This window comes from Thunnus thynnus, chromosome 17, assembly GCF_963924715.1.
Source record: "Thunnus thynnus chromosome 17, fThuThy2.1, whole genome shotgun sequence".
In the NCBI taxonomy this organism is placed as follows: Eukaryota; Metazoa; Chordata; class Actinopteri; order Scombriformes; family Scombridae; genus Thunnus; species Thunnus thynnus.
Genome location: NC_089533.1, coordinates 22,260,947 through 22,277,276, shown reverse-complemented (window position 1 = coordinate 22,277,276; position 16,330 = coordinate 22,260,947). Strand labels below are relative to the sequence as shown.

The following is a 16,330-nucleotide window of genomic DNA, read 5'->3' as shown; positions in this document are numbered from 1 at the left end:
ACCCAGAGATGTGGAAAAGCGTCATTACGCATGCGCCAGGAGCGGAGTTTTTGCTGGCAGCTGCTGCTGTTGGTACAGTGGACTGCTGCTGGTGATGTGGATGAAATAACGGTGCCTAGTTCATCAGCATTGGATGGGGAAATGGCAAGATAATACAAGTTATTTTACATGGACTATATTTTAATATTGTAACTTGAGTGTTTCGCTTGTTAAAAGCGCATTATATTTCTTTGCTTTGTTTTGACTTTACGGGGAGAAGCAACAACAAGCTAGCGCCAGGCTAGGAAGAAGAGCTAACGTTAGCTAGCAGCGCTCGGCGTAGTTAACGCTCAGCTGCCGACACTTGCCAGCTTTACAAAAAGGGACAAGTTTCCGGGTTTCAAAGAATGGTGCAGTGATTAGATAAGGGGCTGGCTTTCTTCTGAATGTTATCGTTTAGCCAATTAACTTTTTGTACTCCAAAAGGTTTGTAGTCGACTTGAGATGATGAGCTAAATTGATGCTTGGATTGAAACCAGCGCCGCACATCAAACAACTGCAGAGGAGGTAAGTAAAACAGCAGAATAGGGTAGGGTCATGAGCACTGAATGGTAGCTACTGTTTTTTCAGTCTAGTGTGTTTTTCTGAACTCGCAGACGATTTCAACACAGTCAAAATTGGCAGCACTGAAGTAAATATTACAACTGCTGAATTCCTATTAAATAGGATGTGTCTTTCTCTAAAATGCAGTTCAGCTATGTGTATACTGTTATAAGGGTTGAAAGCTGGGAAACCTGCTCCCTCGTTCTTTGTGGGATTTGTTATAGCCACTCTTAGCACAATCACAATGACTTGTGATCATTGTTAAGTAGCCCTGTTGTCTTCAGTGCCTCTGGACGCAGCCTCAATAGCCTGATGCTTGACAGTATGTTAAAGGCAGCTCTCCTAGCCTGAGGACTTATGATGGCCTGTCACAAAGACTGCTGATTCGATTGAGGTCAAAGTACAATGCATGTTTTGAAACCTACCCAGGGGTGCAGTCAGCAGGATTGATGAGTTGTCCCTCTCTCTCTCTCTCTCTTGTCTGTGGCCCACTGGGAAGCACCGAGCTCTGTTGTTGTAGCTGCAAGCTGGTATTGCTAGTGTGTACATATTGAACACAGACCTCACCATGTATTCATTTTTCTACATATTGGATGATATGTACATAATATTTGTAATATGATACATTTAGATAATATGATATGATACATTTTTGATTTACATTCATCCAATAATGGTTGGTTAACAAATAAGTAGTATCCATTTTCAGACTACAAGTCTACTTGATGGTGGTCACGCACAAATGCATGGTTATTCATTGTGCAAATTCAAAGTGGAACTGTTTGCTGTATCAGAAATCATTGTGCAAGAAGTTTGACTTAGTAATTCCTTTGCAATGAATAAGATAATACATTATATAACTGATATATTGCCTAGCCTTTAATTACACCATTTAAAAATGTCAGTCTCATGAAAAAACAGTTAAATCACATTCTGACTGGTACTTCATTTTACAGTCCAGACATCACACTGCAAAAAGTTGGATTTTCTGTGCCACCCTAAATTGATTTCCTTGCAGTTTCTATGCATAAATACTTAAACATATTATGGTGTGTGTGTGATACGCTGATGTGTTACTGCATTGCCACAGGCTGATTGAGGCTTTGGCAAGCAGCATGAGTCATCCATGACCACATCAAGAGCCAACCTATATTAGCTGTTGCACAGGATCATTCTTAAACTAGTTTTAACTGTGAAAAATTACATTATAACCTTCCTGGAATCTACACCAAGACACTGACGTAGTTGGAGAGACGACAGTACTCGGAGATCCTTGATGATTTGATTGTGAGGGTGGTGGCACATGGAGCATCTCTGTGGATGCTTTTAATGTTGTTACCTCCAGTTTGGCTTGTCTTGTTTTCATTTGTCCAAGTTAATGCTGTGTAATTATGTGAAACACACCACCAGTCTTATTTTCACTTCTTATAAATTATTATTGTAATTTCAAGGTCTGTAGATTTTCCAGTGGATGTAATATCTACCCATTATGTTGACATGGTGTGAATGCAGTGTAAGCATTAGAGTTGATACAGCACAAACCTAAAAACCTAATAAACAAAGGCAACTCAGCAGGTTCTGAACTGTCCAGTGCTGCACAGTTGGCTTAGTTATGTTGAGAATGAATGTTGAGTACAAATGTGATACTTAAAGCCGCTAAACAATGAAAAAATAGCTTTGCTGTCATACAAGTTAATTTACTTAATTTTTACATCAAATTTTTCATATCCAACTCAGTGTCTTCCATCTTTACCAGCTGCAGCTCTGGTCATTTAACAGCCACCTTTGTGGAGTGAAACAGAAACCGTAATGAACACCTTTTTCCATTTTAGGGAGTATGTATTTGGATGAGCTTTCATTATAATTTTATAGTTTTACTCTATTTCAGTTTCATGTCAAGAGTCTACCTTATTGCAAAGTCCACAGTACATTAAGGTAACAGGCTATGTTGCTTTGGTGCAGATTTATGGAAGGGTTTTTGAATACTCTGAAGAAACATGTTTGTGTTTAGCGCTATTTCCAGCACCCATACACTTCTTCCTGCCCTCAGCAAAGCACAGAGAAAAAGAAGGGGAGAAATTGGGTCAGCAGCCCTCAGCTCATTGCTGTCACACTGATTCGCTGTGTTCAAATGATTCAGGCTCTGCTTACCCCCCTCCTCCTCACATGTGTTGGTGTGTGTGGTTTTTACACTCTTTACCAGCCTTTCCTCTCCCACCTACCTTATGCCTCCTCTTTCTACTTCGCCTGGTTTGATCTTTCTTCATCTGTCTATCCACACAGTCTCTTTTGCACTGCAGATCTGTGCACTGCCCTACTTTGCTCTGCTCTGTATCTTTTTCTGTTTTCTCATTCTAACATCAGCAGATGTTTGCTTGAGATTTAGGTCTTAGACTGTGCCAGCCTGTTACGCTGTGTTTTACCATTAGTGTTTCATTCAGGCATTACCCTGCATAGCCTATTCTAACATAAGCACATATACATGCATACAGTGGTATTATGTATACCATTGTATACATAATACCATTGTCTGTTGATGTACATTATAAGTCATAAACTGCCTGAAAAAAGCTCTTCTTTGCTAATCCAGTCCTTAAAATCTCCCTTCCCTTGTTGTTGGTCTTTTTCTCCTTTATCACCTAGAACTTGAGATTGTACTTGATTGTTGTTGACTATAGGTTACTACCTATTTAAAAATGTCATGGCTAAATTTATTTGTACTACATAGAGAAAAGCTAAAGTGAGTCCCTAAATTTCTCTCTGTTCCTTATACCCCCTTTTTTTATACAGATGAGTCAACTTTGGCGGCGAGACATACCCCTGTCAGAGAGGTTGGGGAATGACTCTCCTGTCGGCCTTGCCCCGGGGGCCCCAGCCACTGTGGCTCCACAAGGGTCCAACTCTTCGTGGGTACCAGAAGCCCCAGTGGTCACACCAGAAGAGCCAATTTTCCTCATGACCTCCACTGCCCAAACTATATCAGGTTTTTTTGTTTGGACAGCTCTTCTGATCACATGTCACCAGGTAAGGAGAACCTGACATTATGAGTTTACAGATAATCTGGTTGTCAGTAGAGGTGTGAATCGTCACTGGCCTCACGATTTGATTCAATTATGATTCATCTGTCAGCGATTCGATTGCACGATGCATCTCAATGTATCACATCCTCAATTTTCTATATTACTACACATGGCTACTTTTTTGTCAATTAATACAAGCAGTCAGATAAATCTGAACTCCCTTTTTATTTAGGAAGTGCTTTCAAAAATCAGACTACAACAGTCAATAATATAAAAAGCTGCATCTTTTCAATAATGGTATCTGTGTGACCCACCTCAGTACATAAACATTACAAAAACACACATGTAACAGCTACTCAACTAGCTTTCTCATTGACTCCATTACCTGGCCTTTGGTTTTGCTGTAGTCACACCGAGTTATTTTCTTCACCTCAGAGTTGGTTTAAGTTGTCTAATGCTGCAGTTTGTTTTGGTCAGCCAGTCTTTTTTGTTATTGCTGGAGTTCACTGCTTTGCTCTGCTAATGTTAGTCTGTGAGTGACGGCCTAGAAAGTTCACAATATACTTCAAGTTCATTTCGCAAAGGTAATTATTTAATCATAAAATCAAAAAATGCTTGCAACCAGTGCAAGTTGAAGATGAACTGCAAGATAACTCTGAGTGGTGCACGTTTTAGACTGTCTGAGTGGTGCACTGCCCTTGCAGTTGAGTTCCGCCTTTTTTGTTCTGTCAACATCATGTTGTTAACTAACATTTAGAAAATCAATTTTGGACATCTGCATCGCGATGCATCTTCAAATCAAGAAACACCTCTAGTTGTCAGAGGGATCAAATTAAACTTCAACTATCATCATCTTATTGAACAACAATGTTTACTGGCTAAGTACCAGTGAAAAGGTAAAATACATCCAGAAAGTTGATTTGAAGTAATAGATCCATGAGTTTAAAAGCTCAACATATACAAAAACACTACATAGTGATTTATAACACTGGAAGGATTTTGCAACTACGCAAAGCTATCACAGCAGCAATTATTTTCTCCTACTTCTCAATGACTCCTTGGTAAGCAGTAAAATTATGTCCCCCATGTTACTAGTAATCTACCTTAAATGTGCACTTGCTCATATTTGATCAGCCAACAAACAAGTTGAGCCGGGTTCAAAGTTTATAGCCGGAGCTCTTTGCTGTGGGATACCTTGTTGCCAACGCTGTGGTGTCATTGCAATAAATCAGGAGGCTATTGTTTTACACTGCACTATCATCAGTCTGAATGCAGCATAAGTGTTGTTAAATAACACACAAAAGCCCTATCTGGTGACTTCTGGTATATCGCTCTTGCTAAGCGTGTCAGCTTAAAGGTTAAATGAGTGGTTGCATCTGTTTTCCGCCTATTGCCCACAGCGTTTGGTTAAGCTAGAATTCTGGGACAAAAACCTAAATCTTGCTCATGATCTTTCAACACCCACATCACCCACTTTTCTCCCTCCTTTTCTTTAACCCTCATGTACTGAAGGTGGGTTCTCTCAGCACAAATGGCTCCTTTTCCGCTAAAGCCAAGAACAGTTGCACGAATTCACACAGGAGCATTTTTTTATGAGCCCCTGTTAATCTAAGGCCCTTTATGTGCCTGTACACACACCAAATGCACCTCATAGATTCCACATCCTGTGGGGAAAAGGCATTTTCCAAATGTTGAGCAATTTTTTTAACGTCACTGGTCCACACTTCTTGTTGTACACTGTGTTGTAGCTGGACTATGCCTATATTTGATAACCGACAGTAGGGAGACAGAAATGAGAAGAGAGAGAGAGATGGAGAACGAAATGCAACAAATGTTCCCGGCTGTTTGCAAACTGGAGACGTTGCAATCCCAAGGCTAAGGTGTGCCAAGTTTGATTGAGTGATTGGCTGAGGTTAATAATACAGCGTGAAACACACACCAGCATGGGACTCTGCCTTAACTGCTGCTTGTTGGTAGCTGATAATAAGATGTAGGCTACATTAGATTTAGTAAATATTGACTAAGGGTGGATGGCGTGACGTAAAGCTATGAAAAAATAATGCAAGTGTGTACAGTGTTGTGTTGCAGTACAGTGCTTAAGTGCTTTTTGCCTTGTTTATGTCATTTTATCAGCCATCATGTTACAGTGAAAATTTTAGTAAGCGTCCCTTTTTATGTAAGTGGGATCTATTGTGCCTCGAGGCTTAGGTTAATGATTTGTTTCCCATTGTTTGCCGCTGCGCCTCACATACAAGGTTAGAGAAGAGCCCTCTGTCACTCTGGCAACAGGTTCTCCTGGCTTGACTACGACATCATCAAACAGCAGGGGATGTGTGTGTGTGTGTGTGTGCGCGTGCATGCACACAGGAGGGAGGAGGGTCACCTAGCAATAAACCCTGTGAGCGGAGTGCAGTGTCTCGCTTGGCTTGTTGTCACCCACTATTTGTTATTTTACCAAAGGTGTGTGTCTGTTTACTGGCCAGGAAAGGTGATAGGTGGGACATTGTGTAAGTGGAAATGAGCCGGATGGAGCAGACAGAGTTGCTGGTGACAAAGGCCCACCCTGTTCTTCCTGCCGTCTGCTGCTCTGAATAGGAGTGATAAAAGCTCAGTATCAGTTACCCAAAACAACCCCCACATGTCGGCTCATGGACACAACACACACCTCATAGACACACAGTACTCCGATATCCTACGTAGGCTATACTGGCTGTATTTTGACATGTACAGACACACTAGAGCCTGAAGAGAAAACACATACAGGTTTCATGAGGCAGCAATTAGTTCCAGCAAACCCATTTATCCACCATATTCTAAGCTGGTTTTACAGAGAGGAAGCTGATGAATATTGCCCTCACATTTTCTTTCAATGTCTTGTTATTTTTTTGCTTTGTGAATATATTTGTTCTGCATCCTGCCAATCTGCTGTCCAGGTTAATACATCATAGTTAGTGGTGACAATTTAAATATATCACAGTATATCAACTACACGTGTTTTCATCTGTGTGTTTGTGTAAGTAAAGATGTTCTGATGTGGATGTGTATATGCACCTCTATGCCACTGTTCCAGTGTATTTTCTTGACTTTCTCTCCCTGTTTTCATTATTTAATTGCACCTGTGGTTTATGCAGTATTCCTAGCATGAGCAGCTCTATTTAAAAGTCCAAATGATAAAATATGATGCCATGAAAATGATTCATATTCCTAATGAACATCCTGCATTCAGCCAACATCCACACACATTGTCATATAATTATTACCAACTGGGACACTGTGTGGTGACTGATGACATCAGATGACAGATTTGCTGTTTCAGGTTCCGGGAGTGACTCATTTTTGCACTGAATTCGTAACAGAGTCTTTCAAAGATAACAAGAATAACATAAATTCTACTGTAGAATATATTGTGTATTTGCTACTTACTAGCTAAAGCGTGTAAGTGCAGGAACTTGTGTCATTTATTCATTGCAAATTCTTGCTTAGATAATGGTGTCTTTCATGGGAGCATGCAGAGTGTCTAAGATGTCTGACTTTATCACTTTAATGGAAGCTTAACATTTTTTCTCATTCCTTTTCTTCAGATCTACATGCACCTACGCTACTACAGCTCTCCAAATGAACAGAGGCACATAGTGAGGATCCTCTTCATAGTCCCCATCTATGCCTTTGACTCCTGGCTCAGTCTTCTTTTCTTCACCAATGAGGAGTATTATGTGTACTTTGACACAGTCCGAGACTGCTATGAAGGTGAGTGGATGAATAAACATGGTGCACCGAGCTGGTACACTAGTATCTTCTGCTGCAGGCTGGATGAAATGCTGCCATATTTGGCATGCACGCTGCAGGCCAATATTCACCACAGTGATGAGTGAATGTTTTGTGTTCCGATGTGTGTCTTTTGACTCCCAGTAGAAATAAGAGTGAGAAAATTAATGTGTTGTGATACCCCAGTGGCAGATGGCCTTTGCAGTATCTTCATTTGCAAAGGTTGCCATCTTTGTTCTCATGTCTCTGTGGCCTGTTGGGGATTCAGGGGAGGGGAAAGCTGTTTCCTAGCAACTGTATGAAAACCAGCAAATCCTTGAGAAGACTTTGAAAAGGCATCTCACTTGTGAGCAGATAAATCGTAAGCTTGTTCTTTATCCCACCAGCCTATAGTGTATCTTTTTTCACAGGAATTTAGTATTCATGCAGAATTTGAGAATAAAACATTTTGTCAGTGGCAATTTGCTTTTGTTATAACATCCTCACAAGTGCATACATGTTGTGCTGAAACAAAATAATTGATCAACAGGAAGGCAAGCATGCCAAGTATTAGCTGATTCCAGCTTCTGTGAGGATTTGCTGCTTAACTTGAACTGCTGGTTGGATAATTCATTTGAATCACCTCGGATTCAGAACGTGTGACGGACATTTGTCGCTAATTTCTGACATTCTGTAGATTAAAAAATAATTGATTAATCAAAAACATAATTGACAGATTAGTTGATCATGGAAACGATGGTTAGTTTCACTCCTGCACACTTACACATTATTTTATGTGCAAGGCTCTTGATGGCATTGCAGCGTCTGTGGCCTCAGGGCAATGTATTACATACAGACACAGTGAGTGCCATCTACTGCAGGTAAAATGTGCACATAGTGCAGTTAGTGCACAGTATGAGAAACAGGCACTTACCATCTTTTTTTCATGCAGTCTGTCTTCTCATTCACACTTACACACACACAAGCTATGTGAGCTCAGTCAGTAGAGGACTATGTGTTCCTCTGTCAAACTGTACCTTAAGTTCAGGTTGAATTGCTACACATTTGCACAAACACTTTGCGTGTTAATGGTTAATCAAAAGGTGCACATCTGCGGCCCACCATGTCTCCGGTTATGGTACTTCTGTGAAATGCTACCTTTTAGTACAAAACCTCTTTTTGTCTCTCTGATTATCACACATCGGTACATATTACATAATGAGTGAATGGTATAGTGTATGAGTGTATGAAAGTAGATGTTAGTCTTTATGATATTAGTTAAAATAGAAGTGATGGACAAATAGATTCATTAAGGCACAGTAAAGACATGGGGGTCTTTTTCTAAGGCTAACATTGATGTGTCGTGCTGTTATTATTAACACTCTTCTTGGATGCTTGTACTCTCAAAATGCATGTTTAAATTATTTTCATCTTTCATTCTGCCAGTGTTTTTCCAGCTAAAAGCAGAGATAGTACATTTTAGCGAAGAAATACATACTGTGCAAATTATGCGGCATTAACAAAGCCAGCACCGTGTTGGTTGTGTTCTGGCAGCGGTCGTCCATATGCTACAATCAGAGGCTTACTTACTTTTAAACTAAGACAGTAGACAGAGCTAAGCAGTGGGGAGCTGGTATCTGTGGGTTACCCTTAAATTAGCCTGAGAACACCTGCGGCGGCAGATGAAAACACATTCTGCTCACTCAGGGACACCAACTACTGGGATCAGTATGCAGTCCAGTTAGGTTTATCTAAATCATATGTTACTTCTCAACAGGCTATAAATGATTGGTGTCTGCAGGATAACCAATACATTATTGACTAGTACACAAGATATGATGTCAGTTTCTATCTGCCTATATGTAAAAGAGAGTGTGGACGTTAGAGGTAAAAACAGCTATGTCAGTGTTATTGCATATTTAAGGCACCATCCATGACAGATGACAGATCTCCTTTCAGGTTTATGGTTTAAACTGCTGAGCTATGGATGCATTGTCTGTCTGAAGACTAGGAATCTCTTCAGGCTCTGTCCCCATCTGACATCTGTCATGTTACAGTAAAGCAACCAGTGTAACTTGTTGCATTGATTAGGTTGATTACATATACATTACAGATCTGACCAATGGATAGAATAGAAAGGGATTAGAGATGCACCTGGTGTAGCTTCATATTTAGGCCTATGATCCTGGAAGAATAATGCCAAACCTCTCATGGTTGAGTATGATTTTGATCTTCATTAACAGAAGTTATGCAACACATTATATCACTGAATATCATAGCCTTAAATGTGTGTAGTCCACTTGTGTTAGATCAGTATTTCCTATGTGAACACATTTCTCTAAACCATTTCTATTATGTGCTTCCACAAGACTGTCCCATTATCAACTCCTCCACATCTGCTCTCTGCACTAGAGAACGATACCCTGTAATTATGCTCAGGCTTGAATGTAACTCTCAACATTACCCAATCATTTCCAAACCTGCTGATGGGGATTACTCACCTTTCTGCCTCGAAACGGCAAGCTCAGCAGTTCAGAAACATAACCGTTATTATGACACCAGGTAGATTACACCAAGGGTTGACGACACTGTATAACTAACCCACTGCTGCTATAGCTATCATACACCAACAGTGTTTTTAAATACAACATTAGCAGCATTGACATATGTTTATAAGAACTTTAGTATAAATGGTGACTACCTTCCTGAATGTATAAGAAGGTTACAGTGATGCCATATACTATTTTCCACACAAATAAGCTTCTTTCTATCTAATGAATGAAGAACATACTCAAGTTACAAAATAGAAATTGTTTGTAGATGTTTAACAGGATGTGGGGATGTTCTTACAGACACCAATGGTCACCCTTAAAAACCAGTAACCCTTTTTATGTCGCACTGTACAGCCTTTGTCATCTACAACTTCCTGAGTCTTTGTTATGAGTATCTGGGAGGAGAGAGCGCCATCATGGCTGAGATCAGAGGGAAACCTATTGAGTAAGTCTTGTTTGCTCTCAGCTTCTCTTTTTATTCAATTTAATTCTCATTCATTATTGTTAACAATAACTTCAATGTTAAAAATAGCCTGCATATGTATTTCCAACAATGTTGACCTGTATGAACCTGTGCTTCACTTAAGGTCGAGCTGCATGTACGGGACCTGTTGTCTGTGGGGAAAGACCTACTCCATTGGATTCCTCAGGTTTTGCAAACAGGTACTAATCACCCTCTTTGCACTTATATTGTACATTGTTTAATTTTAAAAAGCAAAAGCCTGTTTTAATGTTACAGATAGAGGAACTCTATAACAAGCTTAGCAGTGATAGTGCATGTTTTCTCCTGTGCACTACAAATAAAATATAGATCACTTTGCTGTAGACTGTAGGCAGCTATTGTGTTTTAATTCATTTCCATGAAGTATGACAAAGAATTGAAGCTTGTTTGAAATACTGTAGGTAACCCACCACCACAGTAACTGTCATGTCTTTTCTAGACATTCAGATACACTTTATATAACACAGCGATGCATAGTGTTTGTACTCAGTTATACTCAGTAGGATCAGCTGTAATAGTAGCACTACTTTAGTCACTGATATAATTTTAATCTCATAAATATTCCCTCCATTGAAAATTCCTTTATAGTCAATTTGTAGATTTTAATAAAGACTACGGATCTTAAAAGTGAAACAAAGAGGTTTAGCATAGCTGCTTTGTATTCTGACCCAGTATTTCTCCTGACATGTTAATTTTTTCCTACCATTTTTACTTCCCCTACACTCACTCTTTCTCACTCTTACTTCCTCAGGCAACTCTCCAGTTCTGTGTGGTGAAACCGCTGATGGCAGTGATCACTGTCATTCTTCAGGCCTTCGGGAAATACAGAGATGGAGACTTCAAGTATGTTTCCACAACAACTTATTCACTGTCATCCACAGCATAGACACCTTCCTGGGCAGGGATTTTCTTGGGCTATGACTTCCTGTGTTATGTCACAATACCGCAGACACTGACTGACTTCAGCCAAATGTCTTTTCAGACCATTATGGTTGAGTTGAATGGGTTGAACTTTCTGAATGCAGTTAATTCATATCTGTAATGAGTAATAATTTTCAAAAGATACACATTTAAGTCTCTTAAGCCTTGTGTGTCATGACTAAACCACATTCTTTTCTCTGTGCCTCTCTCCTCCAGCGTGGCCAGCGGCTATCTGTATGTGACCATTATCTACAACATCTCCGTCAGCCTGTCGCTCTACGCTCTCTTCCTCTTCTACTTTGCCACACGTGAACTGCTTGTCCCGTACAGCCCTGTGCTCAAGTTCTTCATGGTCAAGTCAGTCATCTTTCTCTCCTTCTGGCAGGGTAAGAAAACTACATTCCAAACTTGTTAACACACAGCAGCACACATACCCATGTAGGTATGTTTTTATCCAAATATCACATTTTAAGTGAATTTCCAAAATGGTTGGCAAAATAAAGTGGAAATCTGTAATTGTTCCCATCTCAATTTCTGGGTTTCCAGTCAGTTTTCTCATGCACAGATTCAAAATGCACATGAAGCATATGTATGAAAACTCACTTTATGATTCCCCTCTGTTTATGATTTTGGTTTTCCTGCTCTTTCTCTGCTTGTACAATTCAGGGATGCTGCTGGCCATCCTGGAGAAATGTGGAGCCATCCCTCAGATCAGCTCTGCTGACTTCTCTGTGGGCGAGGGAACAGTTGCTGCCGGTTACCAAAACTTTATTATCTGCATTGAGATGTTCTTCGCTGCTGTTGCTTTGCGGCATGCCTTCACTTACAAGGTCTACATGGACAAAAGACTTGACTCATATGGTAAGGGAAGTGTGTGCGTGCGTGTGTGTGTGGGTATGCTTGGGGGTATTAAGCTGGTTTCACATGGGAAAAGTAAAGCAAAATGTGTAAATATAGAGCCTGTATGTTATAGTGTGTATCATAATCTGTCTGATGGTAAAGTTCTGTAATGATTCTTGATACAATTTGATTTCTGCAGTCTTTCAGGACTGATCTGACCTCAATCTTTGTGTCTCACCATTGTTTCTTTGATTCCTACCTTTAACTCCTCTTTTTACCTGCTAAATATTTTTAAGTCTTTCTCTTTTCTTCTGCTTTGTTTTTCTGTTCCTTCATTTTCATCTTGACTTTCTTGTGTTCAATGTCTCTCTTTGTGCCCCTTTTTCTCTTTTTTTCCTCTCTTCTTCACTCTGCTGCACTGAAAGGCTCATTTCCTATCTATGGACAGTACGGTAGGTCTGATGTTAGCTGTGTTTTGTCTGTATCTGCCACAGTTCAGTATGTTTGTCCCTGTTACAGTACTTTTTGTTTGCTTCTTTGTGTTTGATTGTGGCTAAACATCCATTACTTTAACATCACTGCTGTTACAACTTTCTGTTCAGCATAAATTCAGTTTATATTTTTAAAGTCATTGGTAAACTGCTGTTTTGTTTTGTTTCCCAGTGTTCATTTTGCATTTAGTGGATTAAGCCCTTGAACATTTTTGCCTTTTCATTTCTCCTGGCACATTTGAAATTTGTTTAGTCTGTCCTGCCTAGGCTCAGTGGTCCCCTCCCACTCTCTCTCTCCCTACTTACCAAACATGCCCCTGCTTGCTAGAAGCAGAAAAATGTTTGTGCTGTCAAAAAATGTAGGCAACACGACCTCTAGCAATGTAAATTAGTAATGGAAACTGATTTTAAATCAGCTGTATTATTTGGCAAGTAATATGTCATAAAATGTTAAAATATGCATCCATCTTAACCTCCAGAAATATACAATCCACTGCCGCTCTGTTATATCATCCGCATGTCTGTATCTGTGGCATTCAGGGAACAGATTAATTTCTTCCATCCTGCTGATTAAATTCAAACATGGGTAGAGAGACATGCAGCAATGCGTAATCAAATTGCGGGCGTTGTGGTTATGTGGTATGCATCTTAACCAGTAGACTACCAGGGCACCCCTGACATAAAAGATTTATTTGGAAAATACACTTGACAATTGGATGGAAACATAGTGTCAGTCTTTCTTTCACTCATCTACCACTTTCATCTCTCCCTCACCTGTCCTTCATACTGAGTGTCTCTCTATTGACATTCCACTCCTCTACCCCACCTCCAGGCCGCTGTGCCCCAATGAAGAGCATTTCCAGCAGCCTGAAGGAGACCATGAATCCAGGGGACATGGTCCAGGATGCCATCCATAACTTCTCCCCGGCTTATCAGCAGTACACCCAGCAGTCCACACTGGAGCGAAGTGGAGGGCCACCTCTCTCCCGCAGCCACAGTAACCTCAGCACCCGCGGGGACAATGAAAAGACCCTGCTGCTCAGCTCCGACGACGAGTTCTGAGACTCAAACACACACTCAGAGGCTCACTTTACTCCTGTAGCCCATATTTAATTTTTATCAGCCATGTGAGACAAATCAGATCTTTTGTCGCTATCTTAACAGGGAAGATCAGATTCTGTTTTTTTTTTCCACATTTAGACAATATAAAGATCAGATTTATGTCAGACTTTTGAATTGGTGGTTAACAGACTGTAGGAAGGGATGGAGTGTACAAGGAAAAAGAGGAAATAAGGGGATAAATTTGTGCAGTAGGAAAGGAGGGAGCTTTAATAGGATGAAGAGGTTGTTGCAGATTTATTTAGGGAGAAGAATAGTGTTTACACATTAGGTTCATTAACTGGTCAAGTTGTGTTGATGTCATAGAGGCCATTACTGATACAAAAACAATATCTATATTCATCCACTGAGTAAGATATATATGCTGCACTTTAACCACCACGGCAAAAAATATATGACACATATAAAATGTATTCTACTGCAAACAAGTGCCATCTTCACCTAACTTTCATGGCCTCCTTCATGTTTTACTTCATACTCCTCCTCACCCCTCTGCCAACTCTGCCTCTTACTGAAACATTGCCAAATAGAGGGAGCAGTACCCCGTGCTCCAGTTAATGAGACGCACTGTCTTAATATTTGATTTATATTCAAGCAAAACTAAGCAGCCTTTGAATTGCTGGGCTTTATTTTAATATATAAGAATTTAAACACGAATAATACTTTTGTTTAAATGTTGTATGACCTTGAAGGCATAACTCATTTAAAGACAAGTTTGTTGGAAAATTGTTATTCCAGAAATGTTATAAATATTTTGTGTTTGTTTCCATTTTGTTGTGGGTTCATATGAACAAGTGCATCAAAAGTGTGATAGTATATCTCCAGCTGGTGGCCTGACTGGGGCTTCTCCCACAGTGTTTTTGTTTGTGGAGCAGCTGTATGAGAGATTTTAATGCTGGCAGGGAGACTGATGGAAGGACAACACCCACACAGATTACAGATTACTGAAGAAGCAACACTTCCCTGTAGAGCCGGACCAGCTGTGGTGTGCTGTGGATTGTAATCCCATAATTAAAGGCATTGCATGTAGCACAGATCAGGCCTGCCTCTGCCGGCACTGTTTATAATGGCGGCACTGCTATAGTAACAGTGAGTGAAGCTGGTTTTTACAGACAGATAAAGCTTTGCAAAGATATGTCAGTGCAAACAAGGTTTTTAAAATCTGACTGGACTCACATCTGAAATAGGAATATCTGGACATTTAAAAGTTGGTATGCAAGATAATAGAATGTTCAGGCGCTGTTAGAAAGTGGACATGTACAGGGACACACTATAGCACAACAGTGATGCATCACAAATGAAATGGAAAAAAGACTCAAGTGAGCCAAAACCTGCAGGCAAGGAAAGCCAACCACTGGTGTTCCTTTTATCTATTTTCAAAAGATAATAGGGACTGTGTTCGAGTTAATTGTTCATACTGTTACTAGGTGATGTTTAATATGCCTTTTACCAGCGGCCAGTATAGACGTTGCTTGTTGTTGTGATCTTTAATGTTTGATGGTGGAGCACAGCAGTATACATGCTGAGTAGATCTGTTGCACAGGTGACATTAGGCCCAATGCTGCCTCTAAATGTGCGCTCATTGTTTTCCTCTTATGTCATGTGCAGAATGCAAACAGATTTTTACTGACTGACTCAAGTCTATTGACTGAAGGTTAACATACAGTTACTCACAGTCCAGCAAGTAAGTGATGAGCATCCTCAACAGTGCACACAACGTACTTTCTAATGAGAAAATTGTATTCAGTTAGCAGTATAACGAAAGTGTTTGTTTAATTGTGGAATTCACCACCAGTGGATGCCAAAGTTGGTTTGCGGCTGTGACTGCTAACTCATATCTCTTTCAACCACCTCCTACACACAATAATTAATGCATCACTTTTGTATCCATCTTTGCACTGAATCTGTAGTGCTTCAGTTTAAGGCGAGGTTGAGTGAATTTGTTCTATTAATGTTACATTAACTTAGTGGTATTGAAAAAGTGAAATTCACTGCCTAATACTTTGCCCCTAGGTTAAAGCATATCAAGCTCAAGAATGTTGATTTAAAACACTATGAAACGATAGTTTTAATGCTGTGTGATTTTAAAAGCTGGATGTTAATTACAAAGCTGAATATATTAAACCAGGAAATATTATACCAGAAAGGAAAGAATGTTTAAGCATTGCGAAACATTCGTGATGATGACTGTAATGGCATTGCTTTGTATAGTGCTTTGTTTTAATATTTTTGTGTCTTAATATTTTAATTTTCATATATTCTCCTGTTTTATTTCTGTTGTATACATTTCAATTTGTATATTGGTAATATGATCTCATGTTTTTATGCTATATTGGTTTCTGTTGGTGTTGAAAAGGAAATAAAAGACAATAGACAAATGGAGAAAGAAATTTCTCCCATGTTGTTAAAAAAGTCAGCTTTCACTAGTTAGGCCTACTTAACAATCATCACAACAATGTGTCATATTTTGTGACATTGTATAATGATTTTACTTTTATCAAGTACACTTCTGAGGTATTATATATACTTTACTGAAGTATTTCAATTTCATGCTACTTT

At 39.7% G+C, this 16,330-nt stretch overlaps 1 protein-coding gene across 3 annotated transcripts; it reads left to right on the top strand.

The window, feature by feature from the left end:
* Window positions 1–38: 38 nt before the first annotated feature.
* Window positions 39–16,015, top strand: LOC137201346 (transmembrane protein 184B-like). 3 transcript variants are annotated; one of them, XM_067616353.1, is made up of 11 exons: window positions 39–144; window positions 466–546; window positions 3,373–3,606; window positions 7,184–7,349; window positions 10,253–10,343; window positions 10,486–10,561; window positions 11,152–11,243; window positions 11,538–11,707; window positions 11,988–12,182; window positions 12,587–12,613; window positions 13,485–16,015. In XM_067616353.1, the coding sequence occupies exons 3-11, from the start codon at window positions 3,373–3,375 to the stop codon at window positions 13,712–13,714; spliced, it is 1,281 nt and encodes a 426-aa protein (XP_067472454.1). In that variant the 5' UTR covers window positions 39–144; window positions 466–546; the 3' UTR covers window positions 13,715–16,015. The 3 variants fall into 3 exon arrangements, with proteins under 3 accessions (XP_067472454.1, XP_067472456.1, XP_067472455.1); XM_067616354.1 differs by having other exon boundaries at window positions 90–111; XM_067616355.1 differs by lacking the exon at window positions 12,587–12,613 and having other exon boundaries at window positions 48–546.
* Window positions 16,016–16,330: the final 315 nt, after the last annotated feature.

What these genes read in the sequence shown, in the direction of transcription:
- LOC137201346 (XM_067616353.1), top strand. Translation starts at nt 3,373, where the DNA reads ATGAGTCAACTTTGGCGGCGAGACATACCCCTGTCAGAGAGGTTGGGG. An exon ending in AGTCCGAGACTGCTATGAAG is followed by an intron (nt 7,350 to 10,252) that starts GTGAGTGGATGA and finishes CGCACTGTACAG; the next exon opens with CCTTTGTCATCTACAACTTC. An exon ending in ATCAGAGGGAAACCTATTGA is followed by an intron (nt 10,344 to 10,485) that starts GTAAGTCTTGTT and finishes GCTTCACTTAAG; the next exon opens with GTCGAGCTGCATGTACGGGA.